This window comes from Podarcis bocagei (genome assembly GCF_964188305.1).
Source record: "Podarcis bocagei genome assembly, chromosome: 3".
NCBI lineage: Eukaryota > Metazoa > Chordata > Lepidosauria > Squamata > Lacertidae > Podarcis > Podarcis bocagei.
In genome coordinates this window covers 1,495,936-1,512,188 of record NC_138127.1, presented here as the reverse complement: position 1 = coordinate 1,512,188, position 16,253 = coordinate 1,495,936, and the positions used below count along the sequence as shown (strand labels likewise).

The 16,253-nt window shown below is 43.5% G+C and overlaps 1 protein-coding gene across 5 annotated transcripts in view; it reads right to left on the bottom strand.

Moving 5' to 3' along the window:
- MACROD2 (mono-ADP ribosylhydrolase 2) overlaps positions 1–16,253 on the bottom strand; it is a 996,145-nt gene that overhangs the window by 95,856 nt on the left and 884,036 nt on the right. For all 5 annotated transcript variants that reach the window (XM_081189152.1, XM_081189150.1, XM_081189149.1 and 2 more), the window contains one exon: positions 14,422–14,505. In XM_081189152.1, coding sequence (XP_081045278.1) covers positions 14,422–14,505 — 84 coding nt within the window. The remainder of the gene's footprint in view (positions 1–14,421; positions 14,506–16,253) is intronic.

Genomic DNA, 16,253 nt, shown 5'->3' with positions numbered 1-16,253 from the left:
TCCTCCCTGCCTACCCCGGTCAGTTCAAGCTGAATATGCTCATGTTGACCAAGCCTTTGGAGAATGATTCAGTATGTACTCATTCAGGCTGTCACCGTGTCATTTATTCAGCCTACTTTTCAAAGATATTCCAGGACATGATGTCCTACACCAGGGCCGTACACAAGGCTGGTTTCAATGTAAGTAGAAAATAGAGACAGATGTACATCTCTGCAATGTTCAAAAGTTCAGATCAGAGTCTCCGACACATGAATGACAGTGAAGCCTCCCAAAGCATTGCCACACACACACATGTGACCTTTTGCAGACTGCAATATCCCCTTTCTTGCTGCGGGGGCTACAGAGGTGACATGGGAAAAGTAATGTGGAAGCATGCGTCAAACTATTCCAGTAACATTTGCAACAGGCAAATTTATCTGTCGGATGACTTGGTTCAATTATACCAGAGCTGCATAACGTATGTCATAAAAATGATACCCGAAGCATATGGATGGAGGCAATTTATTGGCAATGTCTAGTCAAAGGGGGCAGGGCTTCTTGCATAGAGGCAAAGGAGATATATATATATAAAAGAGAGGTGGTAAAGAACTGTTATAGGAAAATACCGTAGTACACAGACATCTAAAGAAGCCCCCCTTTTTAAACCTTCACAAATATTTAAAAGAAAAAAACATGTTTGCAAACGACAGTCTTTCACTGAACATCTTTTATTGATGAAGAACCTTTTCCTAATTATGTCTCTCTACTGACACTAGAATCAAAGCAAATGGAAAGGTTTTAAATAGTGCATGTCTCAAGCAAAGAGGCAAAAACATGTGTCTGTTCCCTAGCTTTATTTCTCTCGCTCTCTCATTCCCTCTGTAGTAGCAATGGAAAATCCAAACTTATTGTCTGGCGTCTGTCCTGATGACACCATTAGTAATAAAAATATCTGTTCCTTTGCCTCAACTTGACAATATCTTCTGTTGCCTTCTGTCTGCTACAGCAGAAGCTGGAAATTATATAATTTTTACTTAGGTGACAACTGCTTCACAATATCTCCTCCTCTCCCTTAAACAATAATTGATTTGTAGTAATCTGTCACTCCTTCCAAATATGATAGCAAATGCGGAGCATGACACCGTGCATCATTTCAGACAAGGAAATTTAAATGGTTCCAAGTTATATCTAATGCCAAACAGAAACATCTGTCTGCCTTTCTGAGGAGAAAGAAACAATTTTAAAACAGGAGAATGTGAGTTACGGTAGCACAGCACAGACAAAATAAGCCCATCACTCACTGAATACAGATTTCTGGCTGTGGGCCTTCTTTTCCCTTTGCCAAAACGGCCACTGAATACAATTATTATTCCCCCACCCCCTTCCTCAATTTCTTTTATGACACCAAAGGAATTTAAGGGTTGATATGCACATCTATAGCTAGAAGAAGCAGGCAACCCAGTGTTTAATAAGCAGCTGTTTCATTTGCAATGAAGACAAGAGGCTTATCCACTAAAAATAGAAAATACAGAAACTTGCTAAAGCCTGCATTCTTTTCCACCACTTTTAAGGAGTGGCGCTCAGTATGCAAAGAGGCAAGGCTAAATGCATATGGTGCGGTAGCAGCCCCCAAATGAAACAGCTGATGCAATAATAAGCCAGGAGGTCAGATGGGAGAGGATGAAACAAGAATTTTGTAGAAAGCAGAAAGTAATCTCAGAGCTATAACAGGAGAGAGGGTTTCAGCATTTTCCACTTTCATTGTAACAGCTCTCCAGAGAATGCATTGTCACACCACTTACTGATCCCATCACGAACATAGAAAGCCGAAGGAACTTAGCAACCTGCTGCCTGGCCATTTGATTTTCCCTTCGCTGCACAGCTTTTAAGAAATGCTAAGATGCTTTCTTCCTATTTTGGCAGTCAGAAGTTATGCCCTACTGTGCAAGTGGTCTATATAAAGGAAACGTAACACCTCAACTGCAAGCTTTTCCCTGGGGGCATTCAGCTCTTGGTAGGAATACTGCTTCCCCAGAATCAACGTCTCTTCTGCTGTGCCCAGGAGATGATATGAGATGCAACCATGTCACCCATTGCTCAAAATGCAACAGGAGCAGTTATGGATGGCCCATCCTACATGCTTCCCAGGGTTCATATGTAACCTAGGTGGTGAGGGATGGAGTGTCACAGAAGCATCAGTCCCATCACTAGACCACTAGTTGACTGGCTCCTAAGAAGATCCACAGGCTGCCAGTGAGATTTGAGGGGTCTGATGTCAGTGAATTTCTCAAGACACCACTGATTGTGTTAGTCATTCAGACATGATGTTTCCCTGGAATAGGTAAGGGCCATGGAATAAGATTATTGATTGATTGATTGATTGATTGATTGAGTGATTGATTGAGTGATTGATTGAGTGATTGATTGATTGAAGTTATATACCACCCTATACCTGGAGGTCTCAGGGCGGTTCACAGAAAAGGTCAACATAAAAACCACAAGATTTACAATCAAAATAAAAACAAAAACCCAATAACACCTCCCTCCCACCCCCAAAAGAGCCACATTTTAAAAGGGCATAGGATGTCAATCAGATCAACCAAAGGCCTGGTTAAAAAGGAACGTTTTTGCCTGGTGCCTAAAGGTGTACAATGAAGGCGCCAGGTGGACTTCCCTGGGGAAAGCATCCCACAGATGGGGAGCCACTGCAGAAAAGGCCCCGTTCTTGTGTCACCTTCTGGACCTCTCGAGGAGGAAGCACATGAAGGAGGGCCTCAGAAGATGATCTCAGGGTCTAGGTAGGTTCATATGGAAAGAGGCAATCCTTGTGGTATTGCAGTCCTGAGCCGTTTAAGGCTTTATAGGCTTTATAGATTACCTATACTCAAGTAGATAAATAGGCACCACTCCGGCGGGGAGGTAAACGGCGTTTCCGTGCACTGCTCTGGTTCGCCAGAAAGTGGCTTAGTCATGCTGGCCACATGACCCAGAAGCTGTACGCCGGCTCCCTCAGCCAATAAAGTGAGATGAGCGCCGCAACCCCAGAGTCAGCCACGACTGGACCTAATGGTCAGGGGTCCCTTTACCTTTACCTATACTGCAGACCAGCAGGTCCAACAACAATACCCCACCAGTTGTATTCAGTGGCCAGATGGCAAATGCATATCAGGCAGACAAGGGTGTGGCAGAACATAATGAAGCCACCGGCCAGTTACCAGCCAAAGTACATCTACAATTTATTTGAGCTCAGAGCACTAAACTGAGCCTCCTGAACATTCATGTTGAGCTGACACAAGTCAACAATTGACAACAGTTTTGTCTCAGGCAACACACAACACCTTTTCCAGAAATATTCTGAAAATCTAAGCAGCACAACTGTGTGGTGCTTTCTGTGTTAAATACATGCATTGTGATTAATCACAAACAGCTGGTAGAAAACAGAGCTGGAGTTCAGACTATTCCAGTTACAGAAGTCGTCCAAAATTTAAACAACTTTCTCTCTCCTTGCCCCCTTCCCTTGTCCTCAAAGCCAAGCCCCAACAAATATCTTAAATTTAATCATCAGGACAATTGCCTGATGTACAGAATCTTCCACACATTTTCATATTTAGAAATAAATAATAATTTGGGTCAGTTTTAATTACAGCTTGGTCTGTAACCTGATGGTAGGGAGAGGGGGCCAAGGCAGTGAATGGGGGAGAGAGGGGGAAGGAAGCATATTCAACTGAGGTGTAGAAGAATTAGTAATTGTTAAACAGTTTTCTGAGCCCAATATTGTGCTCACAGTCCTAACAGCTTATTTCAACATTGAGGCAGAATTTAGCACAAGGTTATCAGTTTGTCAGGATGCTCTTTGCACTTGCTTGCAACATCCAGTAGCTTACCAAAAAGAGGGGGGAAACCCACAGATCTCTTTCCCTCAGCAACTGCTGTGTAATAATCAAGGGAAAAACTAGAAAGAAAACATGAGCCACCAAGGTTTATTCTCAAAGGTTTCAGAAAGTAAAGAGGCCTGAGAAGACAAAGGCACTGAGCAGGCATTCAGAACCTGAACTTGAGTTCATGGGATGCTTTGCTGTTTTGTCTCTACGGGGTTCAATACCTCTCGCCCCTCTTGAACCAAGCATTATGGGAGAAGGTATACAACGTTCTCAGGAAACAAGATTCCTGTTGTTTTGTTCCTACTTTGTCAAGTGGCAGGAAACTCAGGACAGTCCTCTTTCCCAGGAGAAAGCAGCAGAATCTTGTGACGTCTTTGTTCAAATACAGGTATTTATAAATTGTGAAGGAATTGTTAGGAAACAAGCATGATCAACTACGGCGGTTCTCTTACCAATGCAGAATCAATACAAACTCTCTGGACTCAAACTAAGAACACACACCTGCAGAGCCTCTGCTTCAGCTGCAATTTCCTACTAGACGCTCACCTAAAGCTCCTGTGTTTGATTTCCAGGAAACCTTGGACATGCAATGTGCCTGGCGAGCCAAAACAACTTTGGAGGTCTCCTTGCTTCGCTGCTGCAGCAGCAGCCACTTCATTAAATTCCCATTAATCAAGGGGCCTTGTCTGAACAACCTCAGGGCTCTTAAAGGAAGGCGGAGGCATAAGCGCTGTTCACTTACTTGACCATAAAAACAGTGAGATAATGAAGATTATTTTCAGTATAATGGCCTTGAGAAAAAAATGGGGCCAACATTTCAAGCCATTCACAGTGCAATCCTATGCATGTTTACTCAGAGGTAAGTCCCACTGTGCTTAAATGGGCTCGCATCCTAGTAAATGTGTTCAAGGCTACAGCTTCAGATGCTGCAACTTAGGATTTCCCATCTCTTCATTCAGTAGTCATGAAAATGCACAGATCTAGTGAATGGGTAGGTATACTGACAAAGGGTTGGATTCAGAATTGCCATGAGCTCACTGAAACTTCCTGTTGGAGGATGGGGAAAGGCAGGGGGGCTGAGCTGTCTTTGGCCCCACCAGTATCTGTTAACAGAGGCCTAGGTTCCCTTATTCTTGAGGGGGCAGAGGAAGCTAAGCACAGAGCCGAGAATGGCGCAGCTTCAGTGCTCGGCTCCTCCTCAGCACGAGAGAGGAGGAGCCACCAACCATTGAAGCCACAGCGTGCTGGTCTCTGCACACAGCCTCCTTCCAACGATGCGACGTTGTGCGTGCAATGAGTGCATGGCATCAGACACACGCAACGCGCGACATGCCCATGATGAGCACCAGGATCCCTCGCTCTTGGGTGCAAGTCGGTGCCCCTGAGGGAAGGCATTTTTCACCCATTGCTCCTTTGCCTTGCAGCCCATTGTGACACCTGAAAAGCTCTAGAGCAGCAGTTCTCAACCTGTGGGTCCCCAGATGTTGTTGGACTACAACTCCCATCATCCCCAACCACTGGTCATGCTGGCTAGGAATGATGGGAGTTGTAGTCCAACAACATCTGGGGACCCACAGGTTGAAAACCGCTGCTATAGAGGGTCCAAGGACCCCCCGGAACAGTGTGGGAAGTTGCCAGGGGAGGGGCTGCAGCGGGGAGGGTAAAAAAAATCACCTCCCTCGATCCTCCAGCAGGAGCCTCTGATGGATCTCAGTCCCTTGCAGAAACAGGATGAGCCCTTTCATTTGCGGAAGAGACATCCAAGCTCGTGCTTAAAAAGCATCCCTTGCATCTTCCCACGTGGCAATAAGATTTTTTTACCAGAGGTAGATACCAGCAAATAAGGGCTGTCCCTGGTGAGCAGCTGAGGTAGTTGGAGCACATGTAGCATGACATTCTCATCTGAATATTAAAAACGGTGAACAACCTTGCTCTGTCAAAAAAAGGAAAAAAAAGAAACACGCGCCACAAGGAAATAAAAAAGGAACAAAACACTTCCTCTTAAATGCTTTGATGCCTTTCTTCAGTATCACTGCTTTCTGCATTGATTAAGTCATTGTTCACACTGAGGTTGTGGAATCTATTTTTGTAATTAACACAGCGGATTGCTGTTATTTTATATGGGTTGCTAGTCAATGGAGCACAGTTCTTTTTATGTGCCACAAATTAATAAAAGCCTGTTGTTTGCATACAGCCCTGTGCAGTGCAATGTAGTGGGTTGGAAAACTGTTAAAAGGAAATAGAGAAGGTCACTAAAAGGTAAGGTCAATATTAGATGCCTTCTAGAAAACATCACCATTGGCGCCACCACTACTAGTAGTAATAATAATAATAATAAGGGGAGGAGAAGAACAAAAGGAGAGACCTGGCAGTGTGGTATTCCAAATGCACACAATGCTATTTAAAGCAATAGCTGTGTTAAAATTTCATAAAGGCTATCATCACTGCTTCCTCTCTGCACCACGCAGTCACGGGGGTTTATTGGTTATTCAGATAATGGATAGAAATGTGAAATGAGTTCCTTGACAGATGAGTACCCTGGAGGTACCGCGGGTTGTCACTGTATATAATTTTCCTCTGACAACATTACATTAGTCACTTTAGTGACTTGGAACTTTGCACCTTATTTTATCTCAATGGAAAAGAAGAAAAGGGAAACAGAATTAAAACCATTTCTAGAAAAACCAGAAGGCCTGGCTCCCTCACTTATTACTAAAAAAAAAAAAGATTGATGGCTCATGTGTACATAGGTCTTGCGCATGTATAAACGCAAGAGAGTCCTTTCTGCATCAACTTCTGTCCTGGCGGTGCATATTTTTACCAGTGGGTTCGTTTTGCAATGTAATGTGCATTGTGATGTTGTGGGCTCCAATTTCACGAAACAGTGCTACTGACTGTAATAAAATAAAGCCCAAACAGAACAGAATTTGTCCAGTTAGATATAGGATCTGAAGAGCCAATGTGGTTTGATGTTCAGACCTTTGGGCTATGACCTAGGAGAGCAGGGTTTCCATGAAGCTCACTGGGTAACTGTCAGATGCTGTTGTGGTTGCTCAAGAGTAGCCAGGCAGGACTCTGACTTGTCTTTTACAGGCTTTATTTTGTTGCAAACTATTTACAGGGACACGAGTGGTGCTGTGGATTAAACCACAGAGCCTAGCACTTGCCGATCAGAAGGTCGGCAGTTTGAATCCCCGTGACGGGGTGAGCTCCCGTTGTTCGGTCCCTGCTCCTGCCAACCTAGCAGTTCGAAAGCACATCAAAGTCCAAGTAGATAAATAGGTACCGCTCTGGCGGGAAGGTAAACGGTGTTTCCGTGCGCTGCTCTGGTTCACCAGAAGTGGCTTAGTCATGCTGGCCACATGACCCGGAAGCTGTACCCCAGCTCCCTTAGCCAATAAAGCGAGATGAGCGCCGCAACCCCTGAGTTGGTCATGATTGGACCTAAAGGTCAGGGGTCCCTTTACCTTTATTTACAGTGAAGAGCGTCATAAGTTCATGTCTGGCTCAATCGCTAGCAGAATCCGATTGGCAGAAATGACTGGCAGAATCGGAGACCAGGGAGAAGAGTCAGTGAAAGAAGACTGGAAGAAATTCAAAGACTACTTACAGAAACATTGTAAAATTAATGAATGTTAGAAGGATGTTGGATAGAAACTAAGCGGTTTCCAGCTGTAATGCTTTAAGAGATATGAAAAAAAAGAGGTTTTACAAATGGGTAAAAGTTTAATGGTAAGGATTTGCTGAACTAACAAATTGAATTGGAATACAAAGAAGGGAGGTATGAGGAGGTCCGAGGAAATAAGTGTATGGAACTTATGTTATTGAAAATTAATGTGTGTTTTTAACTGTTTTTTATTTTGTATGTTTATTTTTCTTTTTTCTTGTTATATCTTAAAAACTTTTAATAAATATCTTCTTTAAAAAAACAGCAACAAAAACAACAACAACAACAATCGCTAGCAGAATCCGGGAGTGGTCTGCTTTTGTACCTCCCCCAACATAAAAGTTTCGTCACCACCAGCCTTTTCCGCTCCGCCCTGCGCCTCAAACTACTGCGCATGATGGGCGATGGCAGGGGTGTGCTTCCCTCCTCTCCGGCTTGCTTAGGTGCGGTGTTAAGGCTCTTTCTAGCATCCTCTGGTCCTTGCACCTCTTCTCCACTGGAGGTGGGGCTTTCCTCCTCGCCAGAAGAGGAACTGCTTCCAAGATTTTCGGAGGCTCCCTGTAACACAACTCCCCCTCTATCTCTCGCCTCTGAGTCGATGGCAGTTCCCTGACCTTTGGTAAAGTCACTGCCTCTCAGCCTAACCTACTTCACAGGGTTGTTGTGAGGCTAAAATGGGGAGGGGAGACCATGTATAGCGCTTTGAGCTCCTTAGAGGAAAAGGTGATATTTAAGTGTCATAAATACACCCACGTATTAGATAGACAAAGATGGCCTTGCCCTACCTGAAAAGATACTTCTGAGAGTTGGGCGATCCTCTGGCATAATATGGGATGCAGCAGAAGTTGGGTAAATCATTACCCTCTCCCCTCTCTCTCACACACACTGTATAAATGCAGACATGCATTCCACTTGCATTTGGAACTTTTTGGATCCCGGCCATAGTGATTTTAAATATATGTATACAGAAAGAAACTATTTGGTAGCCCAGGTATTTATAATGTGTCAAGACAAATGGAAAGTGTCAAACCTAAAATGCAGTAACAAGGTCTCAAGCAGACTAGAAAGGCTGAATTCCTTTAAGTATATTTTTGCATTAAAGAGTGAATGTTTCATGGCGATATTTGCTGCCTTGCTACTCCCCAAAGGACTTTTTCTGCAGTACTTTATCTTCATTTAAATTGTCCTTTTCAAGAGATCTATAAAATTCCCTTTATTGAAGAGAAATGATTTGACTGAATGCTAAGAATGCTACTCTTTAAAACCTTTCTTTTTTTCTTAAAAATAGTTCAGGATTTTTAGAGCTTAACAACCACTGCATGTTTTGTGTTGGCATATATTTCTGCCACATAGCAAATAAGGCTCAGGTTTATAGTGGAAAATTAAATGGCTGTCCCTGAGGATATCACAGACGAAGTTACAATCAACACTGTTCAGTTCAGGGGTCTCTGGTTTCAGATAAGTGTCTTTGGTCTGTATCAAAGCATAGATCTAATTCTATGGGCATCTGGTATAGAACAGGAAGAGACCTTCCATCAGGATGATAGTTAAGAATCTTCACACATGTAAGTAACTTCTGAACTATTTCCTACATTCGTAAGGAGGAAGGCATACAAAAATTGAGCCAAAATGGCTTTTTTCTATCCCTTCTGAACAGCCACTGTAAATGAGTGATTAATTTCTCAGGCAGGCTGTTTCACCAACGACAGTGAGTGAGTGGAAATGCCCAAAGGAGAACAAATTAAGGGATTTGTAGACAAATATTTAAAAAGCATTCAAATTAATATTCCACTTAGCTAGTGCCCCTCTCCAGCTTCAGCACCAGTAGCACAATATCCAGCAACTATTTAATTGGGTGTGGGGATGAGGGAGGGAGACAAATTGTCTGTTCTTGAGGGAATGAATGTGAAGCTTAAAAAAAAAAAGACCAAGAAAAGAAGATGTACGTTTCAGATTGCAAAATACTTAAAATAAGAATTAAAGGCTGGTGTTTCTGATTGCTGAATTACAGCACAAGACAGAGTAGCTTCCCTGTTCTTAGCAACTTCTTGTATATGTGGTTAAAGGAATAATCCATAGGCAACCTCTTGCTCTAGTGCAGTAGAGCACTGGACTAGGACCAAGGTTCAAATCCCTATTCAGTCATAACGTGGCCTTGAGCCACTCAGTCTCTCAGCCTAACCTACCTCTCAGAGTTGTTGCAAGGATAAAATGGAGAAGAAGAGAACTAGGTACACCATCTTGAGCTCCTTGGAGCAAGGGTGATGTCAGGGAACTGACATCGGAGCTAGAGGCGGAGGGAAGGCTCTCAAATGATGCTGGAGAAGGGCCCAGCAGGGAGAGAGGCAGCTCCGCAGATGGGGAAGCAAATCAGCGCAACACCAGGGATAAAGGGGGGCAGATGGGGGAATCGGCGAGAGGGCTCCAGGACTCTTCACTGGATACCAGCGGGGAGAGCACGGGTCCTCCGCTACCCACGCCCACCCTGCGCAGAAGACTTCCACACAGAGAGAGTAGGAGGAGACTGGGTGTCAAACAACTTTTATGTTGGAAAAGATTTAAGAAACGTCCACTGACGGATTCTGCTAGTGACTGAGGCAGCCACGAAGTGAAGGGCTGCCCAGACTGAAAGGTTTAGTAAGGCAACAAAGCCTGGAGAGGCGGCAACTTACGCACGAGCAACCCATACACATTACAGGTGAGGTACAAACATAATCATACATGTATAACCCCATTGCTCCAGTATCACAGTGCCAAAGCACTTAAGTCTCAAAAGAACAAACAATCACAGTCTTTAGAAAGGATAGAAAATGACACAGGTCTAAGGGAAAGAAGCTGTGTTGCTATTCAACTAATGACATTTCTGAAAGAGCATCTCCACCCCCATCGTTCTACCCGGACACTGAGGTCCAGCTCCGAGGGCCTCCTGGTGGTTCCCTCACTGCGAGAAGCCAAGTTACAAGGAACCAGGCAGAGGGCCTTCTCAGTAGTGGGGCCCACCCTGTGGAACGCCCTCCCATCAGATGTCGAAGAGAACAGCAATTACCAGACTTTTAGAAGACATGTGAAGGCAACCCTGATTAGGGAAGCTTTTAATGTTTGATGCATTACTGTATTTTAATATTTTGTTGGAAGCCACCCAGAGTGGCTGGGGAAGCCCAGCCAGATGGGCGGGGTATAAATAATAAATTATTATTATTATTATTATTATTATTATTATTATTATTATTATTATTATTATCGTCGTCGTCGTCACAGGCATGATCATGCAGCAGGCATCCTGTGACAATAACACCACAAACATTTCACCAGCAGTAATCCACTACCCCTGGCTTTCAAGGTTTTCGTTGAATATTGCTCAGAAGAAATGTCAACTGAAAAGATCTGATGGCCCTTGATTCAACAGGAGCAGAACCCCTTAAGCAAATGGTCAAATGTGTTGCTGAATCAGTTCAGGGCTGAGGGCTACTAAGCATTACAGTGTAACAGCTAGAAACCTAATGTTTTTAAAACTGCCACTTGGGAGCCTGTGGTAAGCCCCTTCTTCTGGCTGTGTACGTGGAACTGACCCTGCAGTTTGTGAAGCAGCCTTTGGGGATACTTCTAAAATGTTTAAATGGGAACTGAAGTGTGGCAGTAAAATGACCAACAGTCCAGATCTCGCAAAGATATTTTCCCACAGAGCAGGGATGATCCGTCCCATTTTGCCGCCTGAGGTGAAGTCCCCTCAGCTGAAGTCCTGCTTGCTGGCGCTGTACAACCCTAACAATGGCAGGGGCAAGAAGGGTTCGTGAGCGGATAGCTGCCCATGAGATTCTGCCACCTGAGGCGGCAGCTTCCCTCTGCCTCATGGGTGGGCCGCCCTGCCAGAGATATTTATAAGGGGAGAAAGAACCCCGGAGAAAGAAAGCTAGAAGCATCAATCTCTAAATACACATCTATAAAGAAGATTGGAAAATAATTGTCCATTGACTTGTCAAGGCTGTGTGAACTCCTCAGTGCCTTTGCACTCCGTGCGGAAGGTGAGAGTACCCATCTGCCAGGAAACTTACGACTTTCAGCTCCTCAACAGTATTTCATACATTTCACGTTGAACCTAAAAGCTAAAAGGCAAAGGGGTCAATCCACGATTCACCGTGTTAAAGATGATTTGCCGACCCTTGCTTCCAGGGATGATTGGGTCATCCGTCAAACACTTTTATATGCTAGCAAGGTATTGCACAAACAGTGAATCTATCTAATCCTAAGATTTGCAGCTAAAGCATATAAGTGCTTTGGATGAAGTGTCTCAAATGTAGCACCTGCGCAATGTCATTAAAGTACAGGCTCCACATCAGAGCTAGGGCAAAGCATTGCAGTACACGTACTACTGCAAATGTGGTGAACTTAGGAGTTCCAAAGAGTCACCCTTTCACCCTCTTCCTGTTAATTAATTTAGATTTTTAGGTTGCTTCATCCCAAGGCTTTGCAGTACTAACATTGATTTAACATTTCACTCATGCCTTTTCAAGCAATCGCAAACCTTGGTAGTTCATTAATGTGGGGAAATGATATCAGTCCTGTTTCATACACTACAAGAGAGTGGGAAGTGGAGCATTAATCATCACCATATCATTATTTTATCAAAAAAATAATTGTATGGAGTGCCAACTGTAGATATTCAGTGGTTGCTAAAAGGTTAATACAGAAATCCCTGGTGTTTATTTAAAGGAACAATGTCAAGTAACAGAGGCTCACAGGATAAAATGTATATGGGTATCTGTGTCGTTTTATTACTGACTATTCTTACTCAAGAAAAAGAATAGCATGCATCGTAAATACACAAATGAAGCTATTCTTCTGCACAACTACAAATCATAGAATATGCTGCACTGACTTTGCTTACATGTTGTGTTATGCATAGAAGCAGCAATATAAGATTATAATCTTTAAATATTAGTCTCTTTTTAGCTGATGTTTAACTGGAAGTTAAATTCTGTTCTTAGATGAATAGCTTTGCGGTTCAGGAAAGCCCATGTAGACGCTTAAGAGAGTCCTAAATAGGACTGATTTTGAAAGTGCTTCTCTCACCACAGCATACCCTCCAACATTTCTCCGATGAAAATAGGGACGTCCAATTCCATAATGATAATTTTACTATTTATACCCCACACATCTTACTGGGTTGCCCCGGCCGCTCTGGACAGCTTTTAACATATAAAAACATAATAAAACATTAAACATTTTTTAAAAAAGCTTCCCTATACAGGATTGCCTTCAGACAGCTCAGGGGTTGGATAACTCCATACCCTCCAACTTTTCTCCAATGAAAATAGAGACATCCTAACCCTACCCTCCAACATTTCTCCAATAAAAAAATAGGGGAAAGTGGGACATTCCGGGATCAACTCAGAAACCAGGACGGCTTTTCTAAATCAGGGACGTCCCTGGAAAATAAGGACACTTTGAGGGTCTGCCACTGTATCACTGGGCTGATGCAACTCTGACTCCTTGCTAACTACAATGAACAAATCAGGAGTCAGCTTCAGGAGTATGTGCCCCATTCAGTACCAATCCTTTAGTACGCTGAAGGAAACTATGGCAACAATTAGACCTTTTTATCAGTGGACTAATTTTGAATTATGGTGCTGGAGGAAACTCTTGAGAGTCCCATGGACTGCAAGAAGAACAAACCTATCCATTCTTAAGGAAATCAGCCCTGAGTGCTCACTGGAAGGACAGATCCTGAAGTTGAGGCTCCAATACTTTGGCCACCTCATGAGAAGACTCCCTGGAAAAGACCCTGATGTTGGGAAAGATGGAGGGCACAAGGAGAAGGGGACGACAGAGGAAGAGATGGACAGTGTTCTCGAAGCTACCAGCATGAGTTTGACCAAACCGCGGGAGGCAGTGGAAGACAGGAGTGCCTGGTGTGCTCTTGTCCATGGGGTCACGAAGAGTTGGACACGACTAAACGACTAAACAACAACAACATCAGTGGACTGGTTCGCAGAAACTATGGCCTACTGGGACTCTGCAAACATGTCCCCTCTGGTCCTTCCTGCTCCCAAACTGTCCTGGGTTAAGCTAAAGTTTGGCTTAGTGTGTCATCCAGACCCAGGATTGTAGTTAAGCTCTGTCTTCCTCAAGCATGAGCTGTAGCCAAGGTTCGTTCTCATAGCTCAGTCTCTTGTAGACTACACCAGCTCTGATCCATGCACGGAGCTCCCATGTGAGCAGGGAGCTTCCTGTTCACCTCGGTGGGTATCAGCTGCATATTTACATCCACACTGGACATGCTGAGCCGAAATAAATGTGAAATTTTGGGTTGCATTGGGAGCTCTGTGTATGCAGCCAAGATCCAGCTAATGTTTGGATCAGGCTGTAAATCTGAAATCGAGTATATGAAAGTCAATGGAATGTTCAACAGAAAATTGCTATTGCGATTTAACAATATGACTTTTTGTGCCCTGTTCCAACTCTTATTTAAGACCAATCATAGTAGCGTGACAAGACGCAATTACTCTGTTTTGGAATTATGATAACTGCTTGGTTTCCTGGTCACACATTTTTTGAAAACTACACATCCTGTCTTTCCAACGCCCGTAAATACTGAGTAGCATTGTGGCATTAAAACAATTGTTATCTCTCTCCTGCCAGAAAGTATATCATTGTCACAAAAAACTTTGGGTCGAAATTACACATGGGAAAAGATAAAAGAAAAGTTGCTTAGCTCACTTAACCCAGGCCCAAACTGCACTAGGGGAGGATAAAGAAATCGCACAGTAAATATAGACACTAGTAATATTTTAAAACAAATAGACTGCAAACTGTATAATTTGAAAATTAAAGGGAACCTATCTTTGTGTAATGAAAAACTGATAAATGACTCCGAGGAGACTTAATCCCACCTACCCTCATTATTGTCCTCCAGGTCCTCAGATTGCTTTGCTTTGCATTTCACGGGTGAAGGAGACTGGCCTTGCTGCTCCACTCCCTCTGCAAGAACAAAGAATTCATAAATAGAGGCGATTTTTGAGTTAGCATTTTAAAAAATTAAATATGAACGTGCAAGATATTGGAAGAATAAACAGATATTATCTCTGTGCTGCTTTCAGAAGGAAAAAGTGGTGCTTTTAAGCATTGTGAAGATGCATTTCTGCCTCACATGCCATCATCATGGCTCTGAGGGACTTTAGGCTGGAATCAAAACACCTTATTTCAAAAGCCACAAGCCCTCGGGTTACATACGCTTCAGTTTACATACGCTTCAGGTTACAGACTCCGCTAACCCAGAAATAGTACCTCGGGTTAAGAACTTTGCTTCAGGATGAGAACAGAAATCGTACTCTGGTAGCATGGAAGCGGGAGGCCCCATTAGCTAAAGTAGTGCTTCAGGTTAAGAACAGTTTCAGGTTAAGAACCGACCTCCGGAACGAATTAAGTACTTAACCCGAGGTCCCATTGTAATATCACTTGAATGCACAAAGTTTCAAAACCCCTGGAGCTTTACAGACAAGGAACGGTGACCTCAGCTTGTGAGCTTAGACAGCAATCACATGCACACTCACATGGGAGTAAGCCCCATTGAAAACCATGGGACTTATTTCTGAGTAGACACATTTAGGATTGCACTATTAGTTGAGGAATGGAGGTAGAAGTATTGGCATCAACAGTGAAGCGGCTCAGTAGCAAACTAGCATCCAACCATACCCATTCTTAAGAAAATAATGCTAATGAGTAAAGAAAACCTGAATTCATTTAACTAGCTGAATATCAGAAACTAATAATCTTTGGCAGTTTCAAAGTCCCCTTTAAATAAGTTAAATCAGTAAGAATTATGTGTAAGCTGCACTGGGAGTTGGAGTCAACGTTCCTAAGTCTCAAGTATACTGATCTTAGTATAGTAAGTGTTTGATTCTTGGGTCAACAGACTCCAGATGTGGGAACAGGCAAAGGACCAAGACTGACCAAGGGGCACTGAGTTTGTTCTATAATTTTGATTTGATCAATTACCACTTATTGGGCTTTCTTTGTTTTTTCAAATCCAAGTGTATATATAATTGCAATAAACTAATATCACAATATTGAATTAATTTCAACACATTCAATAGGAGTCCTCCACTTAAAAGCTTTCTGGTGACTCTCTTTGCAAGCCACCCAAGATATACAGTGGTACCTCGGGTTACAGATGCTTCAGGTTACAGACTCTGCTAACCCAGAAATAGTATCTCGGGTTAAGAACTGTGCTTCAGGATGAGAACAGAAATCACGTGGCAGTGGCGTGGCGGCAGCAGGAGGCCCCATTAGCTAAAGTGGTGCTTCAGGTTAAGAACAGTTTCAAGTTAAGAACGGACCTCTGGAATGAATTAAGTTCTTAACCTGAGGTAAAGGTAAAGGTAAAGGGACCCCTGACCATTAGGTCCAGTCGTGACCGACTCTGGGGTTGCGGCGCTCATCTCGCTTTATTGGCCGAGGGAGCCGGCGTACAGCTTCCGGGTCATGTGGCCAGCATGACTACCGTAAGCTGCTTCTGGCGAACCAGAGCAGCACATGGAAACGCCGTTTACCTTCCCGCTGGAGCGGTACCTATTTATCTACTTGCACTTTGACATGCTTTTGAACTGCTAGGTTGGCAGGATCAGGGACCGAGCAACGGGAGCTCACCCCTTTGCGGGGATTCGAACCGCTGACCTTCTGATCAGCAAGTCCTAGCCTCTGTGGTTTAACCCACAGCGCCCGAGGTA